At 40.0% G+C, this 18,979-nt stretch overlaps 2 protein-coding genes across 2 annotated transcripts in view; both read left to right on the top strand.

Annotated features, from left to right (window-relative positions):
* The window catches only part of LOC308411065 (nuclear factor 7, brain-like), a gene marked incomplete at its 5' end in the record, with an annotated part of 121,925 nt that overhangs the window by 71,048 nt on the left and 31,898 nt on the right, over positions 1-18,979 (top strand). The window lies entirely within an intron of this gene.
* LOC308400475 (C-type lectin domain family 10 member A-like) lies at positions 3,367-18,305 on the top strand (the record flags this gene model as incomplete). Its single annotated transcript, XM_080888200.1, has 10 exons — positions 3,367-3,421; positions 3,495-3,602; positions 4,441-4,539; positions 6,069-6,167; positions 16,331-16,429; positions 17,008-17,073; positions 17,146-17,238; positions 17,334-17,476; positions 17,826-17,935; positions 18,149-18,305. 10 exons carry the CDS (start codon positions 3,367-3,369, stop codon positions 18,303-18,305), a joined length of 1,029 nt encoding a protein of 342 aa, XP_080744326.1.

Below are 18,979 nucleotides of genomic sequence, written 5' to 3'. Positions count from 1 at the left end.
ACCCTCACAGTATGACTATTTTCTATCCTTAAAGTAAAGGACAGAAAATATTAATATTTTTAACACACATTGTGTTAGAATTTGATTCTTTTTAGTTTTTTGTCTTTTCCCATGCAATTTTGTTTCTTCGTAACTACATAATTATGAGATAAAATTTGTAAAATTTGCAAGGCTGCAATAAACACATTTAAATTCTCTCCAGAAGTTGATTCTGTTCATCTGGATGTAACGTTTTCAGTGGGAGAAACGTTTTGTCACTCATCCAAGTGACTGATCAGTGGTTGTTGATCAATGGTCATGACAATTTGCATAATTATGATTAAGCAACTGACCTCCCAGCCCATTGTTCCTTCAGTGGTGCTGGTTTTAGTCATTATGCAAACGTCTATAAGAAAGTAAGTAAAATGTATTTACATAGCACTTTTTAAAACAGGAAGTTATTTCAAAGTGCTTCACATGGTAATAAAAGCATATCAAACGAAACAATAAAACACTATAAAGAGGGTATAATAGCATAGCCAATAAAACAGTATACTACACATGAATATTACCTAAATGCCTGTCTAAACAGATGTGTTTTTAGCTGTTTTTTTTTTTTAAAAGAAGCTACAGAGTTGATGGTGCGTAGGTAAAGGGGAGGTAAACTGTTCCACAATATTGGAGCCAAGGTTTTAAAATCGCGATCCCGCTTGGTTTTCAAACGGGTCCATGGAATGGTTGGAAGACCCTTATCAGTGGATCTAAGGATTTGGTTTGGAGAGTACGGTTGGAGAAGCTCAGTGACATAAGTGGGGGCCTCACCAAGTAGGGACATGAATGTAAGAGTAAGGATTTTAAACTGATATCTATACTCAACCGGAAGCCAGTGCAAGCCTTAGACCAGGGGTGGGCAATCTCAGTCCACGAGGGCCGGTGTCCCTGCAGGTTTTAGATGTGTCCTCGAACCAACACAGCTGATTGAAATGGCTAAATCAGCTTCTCAACAGGTCCTGAAGTTCTCTAGAGGCCTGGTAACGAACTAATCATGTGATTCAGGTGTGTTGACCCAAGGTGAGATCTAAAACCTGCAGGGACACCGGCCCTCGTGGACTGAGATTGCCCACCCCTGCCTTAGACAGACAAGAAAAGACTGTGTTACAGTATGAGAGGAGATGAGGACATGGACAAGCATCTCTAAGCATCTCCAATGAAGTAGGTAGGACATCAACTGGACTCACTGAGGGTTTCATTTGGGTCAGTATTTCTGATAGATCTTCTAGAGAACCTGGGTGAAAGGTTGGGGAAACCTGCAGTCAGCTGAGACAGAAGTCACTTGGATGAGTGACGAAACATTTATGCACTGAAAACGTCCAGATGAACAGAATCAACCTTTGGAGATTAACTTAAACTGGATGATTGAGCATGCATCAAGACATTAAAACCCACTTCAGCTCACTCCATGCTAACATCGACCAGGAATTTCCAAAAGGGACTGAACTTCGCAAGCACGAGTTGGCCACTTTGAAAAGCAGATACAGTTTTTCCAAAAATTTACGAAGCGGTCAGAGACCATAACGCTCGCATCCTATCAGCTGGCTTGGAACATTGTACAGGCTAAAAAGCCACACAATGAAGGGGAGTTCGTTAAATATGCCTCAGTGACGTTTTTGAAATCTTGTCTCCTGAAAACGACAAATTAAAACGCATGGTATCAGACGTCCAACTGTCCCGCCACACTGTTGAACACAGAACACAGAATATCGGACATTAACACGGCTATTGAATCACAGTTGCACTCTGACCTTCAAGCATGTGAGTATTTTAGTGTCGCATTGGATGAGAGTTGTGATATACAAGACAAGCCTCAGTTGGCAATATTTGCACGGTCTGTGTCAAACGATTGTGTGATCAAAGAAGAACTCCTGGATATTGTGCCATTAAAAGACAGAACCCGTGGCATAGATGTGAAAGAAACCATGATGGCTGCATTTGAAAAAGCAGATCTGCCCATAACAAAATTAACTGCAATAGCCACGGATGGAGCACCAGCCATGATGGGATCTGTGAACGGGCTTGTGGGGCTGTGCAAAGCTGACCAAACTATTCCTGACTTTTGGAATTTCCACTGCATCATCCACATGGAGCAACTCGTGTCTCAATCATTGTATTGTCATGAAGCCTGTGATGGAAATCGTCAATTATATCTGCACATATGCGCTTAACCACAGGCAATTCAAGAATCTCATCGCTGAGCTGGACCAAGGGCTTCCAGGTGACCTGCCGCTGCACTGCACTGTGAGGTGGCTGTCAAAAGGCCAGGTACTCTCTCGCTTCTTTGAGCTTTTGGATGCCGTGAAACTGTTTATGGAAAAGAAGGACAAGGACTATCCCGAGCTCTCGGACCTCAAGTGGATTATGGATCTGGCCTTTTTGGTCGACATGCTGTGTCACTTGGACAGACTGAACCTGACCCTGCAGGATAAGTTAAAAATGCTGCCTGACCTGGTGCAAAGTGTGTTTGCGTTTGTCAACAAACTGAAGCTGTTCAAGACACATATTCAAAAGGGAGATTTAACGCATTTTCCCACTCTGCTAAAAGCCAGCGGGCAAGTCGCCAGCGCTGCCCTGAGTAAGCAAAGAGCCAGATATGCAGCGCTGATTGAAAATTTGCACGAAAGCTTCGTGACCTGGTTCCATGATCTACAACTGAAAAGGCCACAGGTTGAACTGAGAGTTTGTGTGTGTGAGACAGTGCACACAATGTTCATTGTTGAAAATGACTGGCCTGTGGTTTTAGTACTGTAGGAGTCCATTTCTGTCATTATCATGTTGGTGTGTGTGTGTGTGTGTGTGTGTGTGTGTGTGTGTGTGTGTGTGTGTGTGAGAGAGAGAGAGAGAGAGAGGCAGGAAAGGATGGGTGATGTTCATGTGTGCCCATGCGTATGATGTGGCTCTTTGCGGTAACACAGTAAAAAAAAAAGTGGCTCTTGGTCTCTGACTGGTTGGCCACCCCTGTTCTAAAGGCTCAATCTGTTTTGTTCTATAGCTGACTCTTCTTGGAAGCAGTATCATAGTCGTAATAACAAATGTATATAATACAGATGGTAATGTAGTTGATGCAACAGATAACTTCATACCATATTTAATGAAGTCATCCTGACTTTTATCTTCCACACCCTCAAAGTGGATTCAACCCTGACTCGTGTTTTTTTAACCACCTTTTTCCTTTTTTTTCTTCCTTTTTTAAATTATATTTTCATATTATCATAATTAAAACTGAGCATGTTGCTGATAAAAAGCAGCTGAATGTGGAAGTTGTTGGTTACTTACTCACTCAGTGTTATCATGGTTTTATTATCCAGTAAAAACAGCAAGCAGATGACAACAATGGACCAATACCATTATGTGAAGGACCAGGATGGTAGTACGCTCTGGATCAGTGGTAACTGCTTGTGTCTGAGTTGGTAATGTCTTTGTTTTGACTTCTGATTTATGAAATTATATTTGTCTGTCAGAGACTCCACCCACCCCCCGGTTGGCTGTCTCTAGGTTCAGACGCTGGTTATTTCCTGCTGTGACAGCCGTGATCCTGTTGACTGTGATCATAATCCTGGGAGCTAGCAGTAAGTATGCATGTGTATTCTTGTTAATGCCATATGTGGGGACTACTGCTTTTGGGTCACTAGTAAGGCCCAACTTTTGTGAGCTTCACAAACAGTCATGTATCATGTGGTTTGTGGCTTTGATGCCTAATGACAGAAAACACGGACCTCTGAAGCGCACTTCAGCATGCTGGTGCAAATAGTTACAACATGAAAAGTCCTGCAAGATTCAGACTTATTTTCCAAATCTAATAATAACACAATAATATACTATACATTTGGTTTACAGCTGCTAGAAATGAAAAAACAGACCACTGTGACTGCACATAAAGCTAACAGAAATGTAGTCACAGTAATACTTAGCTAAAGCTAACTCTCAGACTTTATCTTGTAGAAGACTTGAAGAAAAATTTGCTCCAACATGACAGCCAATAAGTGATGATGGTTAAAACTGTTTTCCACGTTTGCAGTTTAGGGCTGCAATTATCAGTTATATTGTCATTTATTTTCATTCCACTTTATTGTGTTGTGTTATATTGAACACATTTACTTTATTTTATTTTATTTATTTATTATTTTTTGTATATTATTGTTGTGCATTTAGATTTTACTTGACATTTATATTTATAACTTTTCTTGATAGAGCAAAAATTAAAAAAAAAAACATTACCTTTTTAGTACTTTGAGATTTTTTTCCCTTAATGTTAAAATTGTTTTTCAGTAACAAAATTTTCCAGCATTTTGGGTGAGTACATGTTATGTTGTGTTATGTTATGTTGTGTGTTATGTGTTATGTTAATATATTATGTTATGCGCACTCTGTTAAATTTCTTTGTGTTTTTGTTGTCTGCTTGTTCAGACATAAAGGTGTCAAAACACCTGTGGTCTTTGGAGCAGAGACTTTCCAACCAGAAGGACGTCTTCCAGTCGCTGCATTCCTCAGTGCCTCAGGTTCAAGGTAACACACCTATTAGCTATGATAAAATATTAAAAGTAGGTTACCCTCCTGCTCTGATGGCTCCCTAGTGATTCTGAGCACATAGCCCACACAAATATTTGTTTTATGTTAAATGTTGGCAATAGTTTTCTGCGGAGCTGCGAGGCCCAGGGTTCACTTCATAGCAGTAAATACAAAAGACATCATTTGATGGTAGTAAATGTCTTAACCCTTTCATGCCCCTCTATCATGTTGATACAGAGGTATGGATTTTTCAGAATGTTCAATAAGTATTCCACTTTTAGTCAAAGGAGCTTGCAAAGAAAAGCGTCTGGACTTCTTTAAGTTGCTTGAAGACGTTTCACCTCTCATCCGAGAAGCTTCTTCAGTTCTAAGGTCAAATGGTGGAGAGTCCCAGATATAAACCTAGTGGGAGTTTCCCCCCACAGAGGGACAAAAGGACCCCCTGATGATCCTCTAATCGCCTGAGCCAAGGTGTGAAACTGGGCGTGGGTCCCAATCAGCCAGAGTTTCGGGTGTGTTCATTGTGAAACCTGGCCTCACCTTATCATGTGATTTCCTGAGGTCAGATTGCCCAGGATGTGAGTGGGCGTTAAGGCGTCTGGGAAGGGATCTCAAAACTGGATTATAGATGGCAGAGAGTTGGTGTCGTAAACCCCTGCCTCTGTTCAAAGATGGTCGCTCACAGTGGACATAGATACTTCTTTCACTCCTCTTTCAAACCATCTGTCCTCTCTGTCCAAAATGTGAACATTGGCATCCTCGAAAGAGTGTCCTTTATCCTTAAGATGCAGATGGACTGCTGAGTCTTGTCCCGTGTAGGTGGCTCTTCTGTGTTGTGCCATGCGCTTGTGAAGTGGCTGTTTGGTCTCTCCAATGTAGAGGTCTGGGCATTCCTCACTGCACTGTACAGCATACACCACATTGTTAAGTCTGTGTTTTGGCGTTTTGTCTTTCGGGTGAACCAGTTTCTGTCTGAGTGTGTTGCTGGGTCTGAAATGCACCGGGATGTCATGCTTGGAGAAAACTCTCCTGAGTTTCTCTGATACACCGGCTACATAGGGGATGACAATGTTGTTGCGTCTGTCCTTCTTATCCTCCCTCGCTGGTGTCTGGTCTTCTTTTCTGTGCCTCTTTGCTGACTTTAAGAACGCCCATTTAGGATAGCCGCACGTTTTGAGTGCTTCCTTTACATGTGTGTGTTCCTTCTTTTTTCCTTCAGGCTTAGAGGGAACATGTTCTGCCCGGTGGTGTAGGGTCCTAATTACTCCAAGTTTATGTTCCAAAGGGTGACCTTAGAACTGAAGAAGCTTCTCGGATGAGAGGTGAAACGTCTTCAAGCAACTTAAAGAAGTCCAGACGCTTTTCTTTGCAAGCTCCTTTGACTACGCTGACCTGGATGACTGAGAACCTTCACAGACCTATTCCACTTTTAAAATCATTTTCTGTCAGTTTTTATTTCACGGTTCAGACTTTGCAGGGTTGAACACGATGGGGTTTTTTTTATTTGTTTGTTTGTTTTTGTTCAGACGTAAACACGTCAAATCGTCTATCGTTTGTGGAGCAGAGAGTTTTCAACCTGATTGATGTCATCCAATTACTGAATGACTCACTGAAGCATATTCAAGGTAACAACATGTATGTATGTATGTATGATCAGAGCAAATTTGACAACACATGAAAACATAAAACTAGTAACTAGTGATGGGACGTTCTGTATCGAGGCTTCGGAGCGTGTGTCGAGTAATGGAGGGGGCGTTTCCGCGAAGCGCGTATCGAGGCTTGCTTCATTTATGGGAGGAGCTGAAAATGATGACGTCCGAAGCCTCGCTGCCCGGCTGTACCACGTGACTGGTTCATGAAGCGGTTCGAACTTTGCCGCAAATAATCATTTTCCATACTGCCAGCATAAATATACACAGTATACTGCCATCACTACACTATAGGTGTTTTACACACTCCTTTTGTTGTTGACATTTACAGGCTGTGTGCAAAATGCCACACTCTTCAAATTCATGCCAGCTATTATTTTTACGTCCAGTAGGTGTCCTGCTAGAGCAAATGAAGCTTCATGAAGCTTCGCGTTGGGGTGAACCAATTGGATGAAAAGCTTCAGTGCTTCATGGGGCTTCATCTGCCCATCACTACTAGTAACACTAGGAAATGAGGAGCACTGAACTAAGAATGATAGAAACCAGATAAACCAGAGAAACTTGCAGCACTTTGGGTGGTTGCAGCACACAACAACAGACAGAGGGAAACACAGGGCTTAAATACACAAGGGACCAACGAGGGAACACGAAACAGGAGGGAAACACAGCTGGGACTAATCTGAGATAATGAGATGGGAAGGAAGCAAAACTGAATGAACTGAAATTTTCAAAGTAAAACAGGAAACATGAGACCTTCACAAAGACTCAAACTTAACACTGTGACATGGGCTGTATCCCAATTCAGGTTCTGCAGCCTTAAAGTACGCAGTCTCAACGATCCTCAAGGGCCGCGTACTTAAAGACCGCTAAGGCCGGAAGTGCGAGGCTTGTGAAATGGGACGGTCTAGCCTCCGTTGCGCTGCCCAGGTTGCCTAGCAACCATGATACTAACAGCTAGAAACGTTTCATATAGCATTGTTTGACAGAAATGAAGGAGAAAATCTTTTGTTCATTTGTTTGTTTCTTTCTACATGAGCTTTGATCATTCTCTGTAAGATTAAGCTCAGCTATTGAACGGTGTATATTTTAAAGCAAAGGCTTTAAAACCAAGTTAGTACAAACGTCATTAATGTCACATAACTTTGCCGACATGTGGCCAACAGTAATGTTTTAATGTTCTTCGTTATTAAACATTTGCACATAAATAAGTGACATAATATTCAGTACTTTTAAAAGTTTACTCTTCAGGCGCCCCTCATGTCATGGTCCTGGGTCATGCGACCCAGTGTTTTGTGTTTAACCTAATTTTGATGATTATCGTTTATGGTTTGTTTAGGTTCACTAGGTAGTCCAGCCAGTTGTATATATTAAGTCTCCCTTGCCCTTCGTGTGTTTATGTCTGTGTGTCTTGTATTGTCAAGGTCATGCTGTCAGTTATGTCATCTCCCCTGTACTACGTCTCCCCGGGTCATGTGTCATGTCTAATCTGCATGTTTCCTGTTTTACTTTGAAAGCCTGTATTCACTGTCAGTGTATTCAGTTTCACTCCTCCTGTCCTGTCGTTAGGTTCATGTGTGTCAGCTGTGTTCCCATGTGTGGCCACTTCCCCTGATCATCCCTCATGTGTATTTAGTCTCTGTGTTTCATACAGTCTGTGTCGCGTCGTCTGTGTTCCCACCCCCTGTGTTCCGTATCTCCAGCCATAGCCTTTCCATAGTTTATATCCAGTTTAGGTTTCTGTTGAGTTATACTCTTATGCTGCCCTCACACTGTAAAAAAAAAAACTGTAGATTTTACGGTAAAACGCTGGCAGCTGTGGTTGCCAGAAATCTACCGTAAAATTACGGGTGGAACATTTTCTTCTTTAACGGTAAGAAGGTATTGTTATTGTTTATTTTACGGTTAAAAATAGTGCTAGGGTCAATATTTTACCGTAGAAGAAAATGTTTTAACTTGAAGAAAAAATAATGTTTTTCCCTAGAATTAACATGAAAATAACACATAAAATAAAGTTTGTGCCAGAAAACACAACATTCTTTCCCTGTAAAATTAACTAAATATAGAAAAAATACAATTTTATTCTGTAACAGTGTTTAGACTAGAGTGCTTTTAAGTGTTCTACTCTTTAAGTTTAATACACAAACCATGATTTTATTTAAATTACTAAATGTAACACAAAAATGTCCACCTTAAATTTCCAAAAAAGTATTTTATTTAACATATTTGATGTTTTGAACATCAAACATTTACATTTGTACTCAACAAATCACAAATAGTTACTAGTTATCTCCATGACAGTAACAGTGAGGAATCACAGAATTCTTACAAGTTCTATTCAAACTGTGCAAAACCAGTGCTGTAAGTTGAGCACACATTATACTTCACATTACCTTTAGCAGACAATTCAGACACATTTAAGTGTTTTGGTGCTGTTCTCACTACATAAATGTCAGTACACGTAGAATCTTGACTTTTTAAATTATCCAAATACAAATATAGAGAATTAAACATTTTTTCTATAATTGAAAGAAAGTCTGAATTGAAGAAATTACAGGAACAAGTTTACACCCACATATTTTGCACACAGAACTGAGCAGTAAAGCTGAAAATGTACATCTTAAAACTGCATCAGGTAACAAACAAAAACTTTAAACTTGTTTTGAGAACTTCAACTGCAAATTTTTGGATAACTACAAAATGCCAGCAATGTACTGTACATGCAGCATACTTTTACACTATTGTAATCCAAGAAACAAAATCACCACATTTTTACCAGATACATTTTTCAGATATAAAACAGTGAATCAAAAGTAGACCATATACTTTTACAAATTGTGTCTAGTAAAACTTCACATTGTTAAAAACTTCCCACTCACAATCAGAAATGTAACAATTGTTTCAAAAACATAACATCTGTAGAGTATGTAACATGGTATACCTTTATCACTTCGTCTCAAACAAGAGGGGTAGGACTAGATCCACTCATGGTCAGCAATGTCTGAGATGAGAGTGAGGACTCTGGGATTGACTGAGAACACTTTTTTCTTCTTGGATTCAACCTTGGTGCCTCTCTCAGGATTTATGGAAAAGAAACACCTTCATGAAAAAAGGGCAAGAGAGATTGAGGAAATTAACAACCTGAGGTGGGATATCAAATGGCCAAGTTTGAAAAGCACAAAAATAAATCCATAATAAAATAAATTTACCGTTGAAGGAACTCCAGTGTTGATCGTAGTTCCACAGGGTAGTGTATGTTAAAGCAGTAGTAACTGCCAAACATTAGGCAGATAGCAGAGGTGAAGGTTGTGATGCGGTCGTTGACAGTCTTCTTGTCAATGCTCAACATGAATGGCTCAGCAGCGAAGCAGGAGGAACCTGAGAATTAAAACAACAACAACAAATTAAAAACTTTAATAACAAGAGCTTTAATGTCAGTCATATATACAAATACAGAGATACTTGTTACATGGATCATAGGATGAGTTATGTTACTAGTTGAACTTATATGGTTGTGTTATCCAGTGTATTAGTGTGGAAGCAACAGAACATGAAACTAAACAAGCCAAGAGTACAAGAACGTGGCAGTTACAACAGAAAAAAAAAGTTGAATTTTGCACTTTTGGCTTACCGCAAACAATGATGACGGGTGTTGGTGGCACTTTCTCCATCTGAACATCTTCTGCAAGGCTTGTCATCTCAACGCAGTGGAACAGAAGCTCTCCCTTCTCGTCAAAATGAGCCAGTAAAAGAAACATCATCTCAATGACTTCTTGCAAGCAACCACTGGACTGCCCTCTTTCAGTCTGAAGTTTGAGAACAGCATTCAGGACTTGCTTGTGCTTTTGTGCATCAACATATTTGAGGAACTTTAACAGACGTGCACCCTTTTTGTCCACATTGGCAAGGAAGGTCTCCATCAGATTCACACCAGTCAGTTCTTGGAAATGTGCGGTCATACCAACTTCATTGAAGAGAAAGGGCCATTCCTGGCATAGTTTCTGGATGCTTGCCCCTTTGTTGATGTCTTTACGCTGCGTGTAATAGGTGCACTTGACTAGTTCTTTCACAACATCTGTACTGTAGTTATTCTTTTTAAACAGCTTCTTCATTTCTTCTTTTTTTTCAAGCTGACTCTCCACAGTCTCAGAGAGTGGCAAATGCTTTGGCTCCCAGCTAATTCAGCCATATGTGTCTTGAACCCTTGCTTTTTGTTCAGCTGGTATTTCATCTGTGTCGTTGTCGTCATCTGATATTGCTTTGCGTTTTTTTACCTTTGGTGTGTCAGGTCGCTTGACATTTTCAACTCTTGCCTGAAGTTGCTTTACAAGAGAATGATATCCAGGTCCAATAACATCACCATCAATCACATCTTGAAGAGACTTGGGATACTTGGCCACCATCCTTTTTGCTATCTCTGTAGTATTGTGTTTGGTTGGATTCTTACAAGTCTTCATCATTTCAGAGACCACAATCCTTATCATTTCTCGTCTTTGTCTTGCGCTTGGTCTTTTCTGTCTTTCCAAGTTCTGCACCAACTCCTCAGGGAGCCTCTGCCATGGTATCTCAAATCTCTCTACCCAGTTTGGTAGTAATGGTGTACAGATTCCTGAAAGTGATGAAGTAGTGGTGGATGATGTTGGTGAAGAAGAAATTGAAGGTGGAGAAAGAAGGACATCCACTGGAGAGGAATGTACAGCGATTGGTGTCGAAGTGCCAGAGACTTTAAAAGTACATAAAAAAAGAGATATGAAAGCATTAGATCATGTTTTCTGTTATGTTAAATTCTGCACTGCATAGATACATTTTGAGATATTAAGGTTACACAGCGTGGTCAAAACTTAATAATGCAATTTGTCTGATAGATTGCATTTCGAAACTCAAAGTGTATTAAATTTCCCCACAAAGCATCCAAGTTTTATTTACACAGAAAGCATGGTTAAATAATGATGGCCACATCAGACTCAGGAACACTCATATTCTAAGTATTTCCAACTTCAACAGCCCTCTGTGCGTTTGGTGTGGTGACAAGGTTTTACACTTACCATTTTGGGTCCAGGCAGCCACTAGTCTTCTAGCTTGTATGGGCTTGAGCACTGGCAGCAGGTCATTTTCTGTAATGTACTTTAAATCATCTGTGGTTTCGGCACCAAGTGTTGTCAAAGTATCTTCTACTGACTTGAGAAGTTGATCAGGAAGGTCCGGAAGCACTCCTGCTATTGCATCCCCTATGTTCTTTAAGATAAGCACCTGCGATTCAGCCATATCTGTTAAGACACACATACAAAGAGTTTGGCTCTGGCCCATGATGTCATATCAAGGCATTCAGTCTGACAAGACGCTGTGCTTCAGTGGAACAATCTGGTGTCCGTTTTTCACGTAAGATGATAACGGCCACAAGTCAATCAGTTCACTGATGAGTCTGCACTCTAATCTCCCAGTGTCATTTTTTACAGAGTACATGTGGTAGCAAGAAAGAAATTCTGCATCATAAACTCTCATGAGAAAATGAAGAGCAGACTCATCTTTAATAAGAATGAGGAGAAGTTCACCAAACTCCATTGACTGATCAAACTTAGTGACAATAAAGTGACCCTTTCTGTAATTCAGCCCATTATACTGAACAGCAACTGGAATCTTTGTATTGCTTTCAGTAAAGCTAAAATGTAGGACTGCGTCTTTAACTTGCTCACTGTAAAGCTCTGAGTAAAATGGTGAGCAATCTTTTATTTGCAATGCTGGAGGACTCACTGACCCAGCAGAAAGGATGGCCTGAAACATCTGATGTCTCTCTGAAAGAGTCAAGCACAGATTTTTGAAATTTTTCAGATGCCTTCCACATCTTTTGAAGTAACTGTGTTTGCTCTCAAAGCGCATTGTCCAAAGCCTGATGAGAGGGCCAAATTTTAGGATCAGCCCTGGATAATGTCGTAAGTAATGGTGTTTAGGTCTTAAGTTGATATTAGGAAACAGCACCTTTCTGGTTTCCAAATACTCTTGGATGAGAGCATCCAGATAAGTAACCTGAGCCTTGGAAATTTGCTGAGCACAAATTAGGTCAACAATGTCCTTAAGCTGCAACGTTAAGATAAGATAAGATAACCTTTATTAGTCCCACACGTGGGAAATTTGTTAATTTTTATTTAAAAAATAAACGAAGAAAAACGACCAGAACTAGCACAAAACGGTAGAACATGGTTGCAGAGTCTAATTACTGATACGTTAGTTATAAAAAATTACGAGAAGAAAAGATAAGAAAGAAAGAAACTCAGAATGAGCAGAGCTGCTGTAACAGGCTGCCGCACACGGGGGGCGCCGGAGTGTGTGAGTGTGTTAACTGCCACACATCATCTTGAGAGTTCTGCACTCTGTCTCCAATTATGAGAGGTAAAAGTCTCAAGAAGTTCCAATTTTGAACAGCTTGTCCACCAAGTTTCAATGTTTTTGGACTGACCTCACAAGGTTTGGATGAAGCATCTGTTTCTTTGTATTTAAATTGCTTGATGCGCCTGTTCAGAATTGGGTAAGTGAACCATTTATTTGTGTTGATGAAGTACTTGAGGTAAAGAGCAAGATCGTATGAGAGGACACCCTCAAAGATGTCATGACCGAGACATGGGGGCATGCCAGGTGTGCAAACATCAAAGCTTTGTAAAGAATTAAATACAGACCTGAACTTTATCCCCTGAACTTCTGACACGTCTTCTCTTTCTAGTTGTTCAGTGGCAGATCTATACGTTTCTGGGGTCCGCTGAGGTCCACACACTGCTGGATCAGCACCCTGAAATTCAGTTCGAGTTAACAGACAATATCTGCATAAGTACACTGATGAACTGAAATTTTCTGTAAAACCCCCAATACAATGAGAGCCCAGGTTGTCTCCAGCAATGCAGTAGAGCGCTCCTTTCACTACAGTTTTGTCTGCCATTGTTATCCCATTCTCCTCTAGTACCTTCAAATCAGTCAGGAGTTCTGAAAAAACATTTTCATGGCCAAATTCTTTGAAATCCTTCTCCCTACACAGTAAGACAAGCTGCATATGATCAGTATTTGACCGGGCATGGGGGGGGGATGTTGAGTAGAGAGAAGTACACAGCCAAAACCTTGTGCTTCTTTTTGTCAGAACCAAGTGGGTTCACTACTTCAAATGCATCCTGGTATAGAACCAGCTTGAGGCAATGTGGATTTTCCTGAAAAAATTTGTTTGACACAAACACGTTACCATCACAACAGTCGCTGAGAACATCTGGTCTTGAAACATTATTAGGATCCACTGATATGAGACCTTGCCAAAAACTTGATTCCAGCATACCCTTCAAAGTATTTAGCAGAGGAACATAATAGGCAAATCTCTCCATCCTGTTCTCGTCCCTGCCCAAAAACACTTTTCTGGGTTCAACATACTTGAACACATCTTTAAAGCACTGAACTCTTGAATAAGCAGTTCTCATGGGCCCTGTGTGACAAGCTGAGAACAAGTCAGATTGTTTTACTGTGTCACAGATTTTTACAATGTCTTCATCTGAAACTGACATATCTTTTAGAAGTGACCTTAGTCTATTCAATGTATACATCTGTCCCAATTCATGTATATTTTGTATTTCTTCAACAATGGTTTGAATGGTAGATGCTGGCAGAAGATGCTGTCCCTGTAGTTTAATGTAAAACATACATACATTTCTGAGATACAGGTCACTGAAATTAGACCCATCCATACCAGGGTCTTCTATATCTGATACACTGGCACCTTCCTGTATGGTGGCACTTGTAGATGGACTCTCTGACTGAGTATCTTTGTTTAAACCACAAATCACATTTTCCAAATGTTTGTGTTTTCTAGACATATGGGAGGTAAATGTAGATTTTACAGAGAACTCACTTTGGCATCCTCTCACTGGACAAGTTACATGCCGTCCCTCTTCTATGTGTTCCTTTAAGTGAGCAATCAAAGCTTTAGTTCCCTCACATTGGCGTTCACAAAGTGAGACAGTGCAATTCAAACCCATTAAGGTAGCATTCTGAGAAACAGTTGCGGTACCAGTGTGGTGGCGGTAGAAGTGAGACTTTAAAGCAGCATATCCAGAAAACACCTGCTTACAACTTACTTCAACACATTTAAAAATACACCGGGGTTCATTACGATGCAGTCTGCAATGCAAAACATAAGCTGCAAAAATACATAATCAATATGACACAGCTGCGAGGCTAGCTAACTTAAAGCTTCAGCCGGATGTCAAACAAGGCGGGAAAATCCAGGCCGCATTTAGACAAAGCATTGTCTAAATGCAAATATAGCTATACTAATTAGACGGTTTCCATTAATACACCCGTCTCCAAAACACATCTCAACGCGCACTGCTGGTTTTGCAAGGCTCTTTTCAGCCTAATGTAGCTAACGCTAATGCTAGAAACGAGCTAAAGCTAACGTAAATTTATCATTTGCGCCTTCACTGCCTGCAACACAATGCTGTCGATAAATAAACCAAGTTGGATTATTTTCTTACCGTAGTAACTGAAGACGAGCTGTGGCAGACGTTAAATTAAAAAAATGAGAAACAAGTCGACGAAAATGAAGATAGCGTGATGCCGTAGTAGTCCAAAGCAAAACTTGTGTGGAGCTGTACAGACGTTATCTGCGGCGGAGCCTGATGCAGTGCGCTGATTGGTCCATTTGAAATCAGGCGCCTTGATGTGAAACGGTGCTCTAAACTTCAGGGGAAAATGCCTAGTTTTGGGAGGAGGTGCTTTTAAAATCTTTTTTCTTCATATGATAATTAACTATGAATAAATAGAACAGACAACAGATTATTATTTTAATACTTATGGGATTATATGAATTTACTCAATAATATAGTATGTCTATCATTAGCTGTAGGTCTCTCCAGTTGTTGTTAGCTTTTACATTTTAAACTCATGGTTTATTGAGTTCAACAGAATGTAGATTTAACAGCTACATCCCATATTCTTTACAAAAACTACATCCAAAAATTGCCCTAATACATTTCTAGTATAAAGATCTTGGGACATATGTACCTGTTATATTACAATTTGAGAAAGAATATGCTGTATTAAATGTGCTATGAATCAAGAATGGATTTAATGTAAAGTGCTTTGGGCTTCTTGAAAACCGCTATCTAATCCATTATTATTATTATGTGAAATTAATGCAAAAATCACAAAGTCATATTACAGCATGTATCCATTACCAGCACAACCATGCTTACATTCAGCAATTAAAACCTGTATTTTTTTCAATAAATAAATGTAAAAAAAATTGTGTTTGCCTGTTCTAAACTTTATTGGAATCTTCCGTTAAAAAAACTATGCAAGCGTGATTTACAGTAGGTTTATGTATTTTTTTCAGAGAAAAAATGTACATATTACAGTTTTTCCACATTTCTTTATTTACGGCAATTTCACATCAAATCAACAGTTTTAAACTGTTTTATAGTTAACAGGTTTTTCCTGTCGTATTTTTACTGTCTTTCACTGTTAAATATACGGATCTTTTTTACAGTGCACTCTGGTTTGTTCCTTTTCATCAGTCATAATAAAAGGCTCGCTTTTGTTTAATCCACTCCTGTATCTTCGCTTGTGTTCGCACCTGGGTCCACCACACACATTTCCGCGCGGTCTGCCTCCGCAGATCATGACACCTCATCGTTTTTTTTCGGCAAAATTATCCACACCCACCGCCACGCTATGCATTCTGGGATATGTTGGGCCACGAAGTCTACACTGCCACAGCCTTAAAATTCAGGGAAATGAAGGACGCATTTCAGGGTCGCATTTCGAGCAGCCTTCGAATTGGGACAGCCTTCGGCGCGCCGCTGTGACGTAATCGGCCTTGAAATGCGGCCTTTAAGGCTGCAGACCCTGAATTGGGATACAGCCATGGAGACATGACTGACCAGCGGAACAGAGGGAACATGAAACACGGAGACAAAGTAACTAAATGTGGAACACGGGGAAGGCAACTAGAAACTAGCACCTAAAAGCAAAGGAGAGCCAAAAACATGAAAAACAATAAACCAAAGAATATAAGTTAAACCAGAATTACACAAACTGGTTCACAGACCAGACCTGTGAGGTTAAACTTAATGGGGGTTTTAAAATGTATTTTCTACTTTCTGCTTGTTCAGACACAGACACATCTAATCTTCTATTATCTGTGGAGCAGAGAGTTTCCAGCCTGACTGACGCCACCCAATTACTGAGCGACTCACTGCGGCATACTGAAGGTAACACACCTATTAGTTAAACTTCACATTAGTATTCCTTCATTTGCTGTGGAAAAAAGGGAAAAGAAAACAAAGGAAAAAAACAAAATTCAATGGTGAGTAATTGGACAACAGTTTTCAGGGTACAGACGCCTCAAATTATGTAAAAGACTAAGTTGTGCAATTCATCCATCATAAGTTTAAGCTACTTTTTGTCATTATTTTAAAGAAGAACTTTCACCACTCTGGGGCTGTTAATTTTATTTATTTATTTATTTATTTTTATCAATATGATTAATGTGCTCTTAATAACGCACCTAGTTAAATTATGAATATATTGACTTACTGTGTTATAAAACATTTATAATAACTTCTACTGGACCACCTTTCGGTACATAAAAACATACCATATTGCAAAGAATATGGCAGTGGTGTATGTCAGCTGTAGATTGGTGTTTGGACACGAAGTTATAGAAGTTGTTTCTTCAATTTTTTCGTGGCTCCAGTTAATTTGCATTGTTTTACACGTCGCAATTTCAAGTTTCATTCCAGTATCCATGCTGCTAAAGTGCTAACATGCTAAATGCTTTTGTTTACAGAAATGGCTAATGACCTTCATCAGCTAAAGCTTGCTGTTGGCAACAACAAGGATCAGCTGACCTCAGGTCTGTCTGTATTACTGCACTTTCTTCTGCTGGTGATAACTTCATACATCACTAACTGGTGTTTGTGTTCAGTGACCAAGACCCTGAAGAAGTTGTCGGTCATCGACTCTCTCAGTAAGAGTGTTGCTGCCATCAAATGTACCATCAAACTCATCCTCAACAACAGTACGTTCACTCATATTTGGCCATATCAGGAAAATGCACATCTGCACACTGCCCACATCTGTGTATCTGTCTGTATCAATCAGGTTCAGATGCAGGAGACTGTTGTCCTGTGGGTTGGACTGGGTTTGAGTCCAGCTGTTACTTCTTCAGCAGTGAGTCTCAGTCCTGGAACGAGTCCAGAGACTGGTGTGAAACACAGCAAGCCCATTTGATCATTCTCCAAACTGACAAGCAGTGGGTAAGACAGTTCGTGGTAGTTTTAAGTGCCTGAGTTAAAGAAATGCAGACTTCTGTTTAGGTTGGTGAAGATGGTTCACCTCTGATTAGAGAAGCATATTCAGCGGAAAAAGATGAAGGGGACTCACATATTTAACCTTCTTGTAAAATACTATCACACGTTTCTTTATTGCTTTACTAAAAATCTACTCAACAGTTGCCCCAAAGCAAAAGTTAAGAACTACAAACTTTATTTACTATACACCCTTTGCTTTACACACATTCATGCTGCCCTGAGGATGAGACCTGCTGACCAAGCTATAAATCATCCTGAGTGATTTTCTTCAACAGCATTCTTTCTTTTTGTTTAGGACTTTGTGATCAATCAAACAATCCCTCAGTATTTCTGGGTCGGTTTGTCTGACTGGAGAACTGGGAGTTGGGAGTGGGTGGATCAGACACTGTACACTGTGGAGCGCAGGTCTGTCTCAGTCCACTCTTGTCTCAAAGCAAAACATGCACTAGTTTCAAAATGTTTTGCTTTTTATCAAGATTTGTTATATTACCTAATATATATTACCTACGTGTGTGTGTGTGTGTGTGTGTGTGTGTGTGTGTGTGTGTGTGTGTGTGTGTGTGTGTGTGTGTGTGTGTGTGTGTGTGTGTGTGTGTGTGTGTGTGTGTGTGTTTCAAGGCGGTGGAAACCTGGGCAGCCCGACAACTGGGCCCATCATGGTCATGGGCCTGGGAATGAAGACTGTGCTCACCTTCACAATGATGGACGCCTGAACGACCAGCACTGCTCCATCAAAGAACGCTTCATCTGTCAGAAAGACAACCTGAGAGTCTGAACACACCTGCAGGCCTGACTCCGCCCACTTCAGATTATAAGGAACCTCTCCAATTAAAGCACTGGATAGAAAAACAATTAATAAATACAACATAGCCTATTTAGAAACGCTCCACTTATCCAGTACAAACATACTTCAGACCACCTGTCAACTGTCAAAATTCAACTTTTAGAATTTAAGAGGTCCAGTCTTAGAACATTTCCTCAAATTTCCAGACTATGATAAAGTTCCACATTATTGTCAGAGGGGAACGCTAAACATTGGAGTTGTAGCCAGAATTCAGTTTATTTGCTTTAAGCTTCAAAATAATCCTAATACCTTGAAAACCCAAATAAATGAAGATCAGACTCTTGCTCATGTTGACAGAAGCCACATAATGTACATAATGAAACATCCCAAATGTTCTTTAGCAGACATGTAGCTGTGCATTCACTTTCACTGTGAACATGAAGAGATGTCAGATGTACTTTGTTCCATACAGGCATCCAATGAATCCTCCTATTGATCTTTTATATTGTTTCTCTAAAACACAAATGACATTCATTGAATCTTGCGATCATGTTATTTTGTAAATCACACCTCATTTGTTTATATTTTTCTAGTATGGTGGATAACAGGTGCAATTGATTGAAACGTGTCAGGGAGGAAAGTGCAAGATCTCTAAGATGTGTTGC

The sequence above is a fragment of the Rhamphochromis sp. 'chilingali' genome (genome assembly GCF_963969265.1).
Source record: "Rhamphochromis sp. 'chilingali' genome assembly, chromosome: 1".
Lineage (NCBI taxonomy): Eukaryota > Metazoa > Chordata > Actinopteri > Cichliformes > Cichlidae > Rhamphochromis > Rhamphochromis sp. 'chilingali'.
The sequence above is the reverse complement of the archived record's forward strand: the minus strand, read 5'-3'. Positions and strand labels throughout refer to the sequence as shown.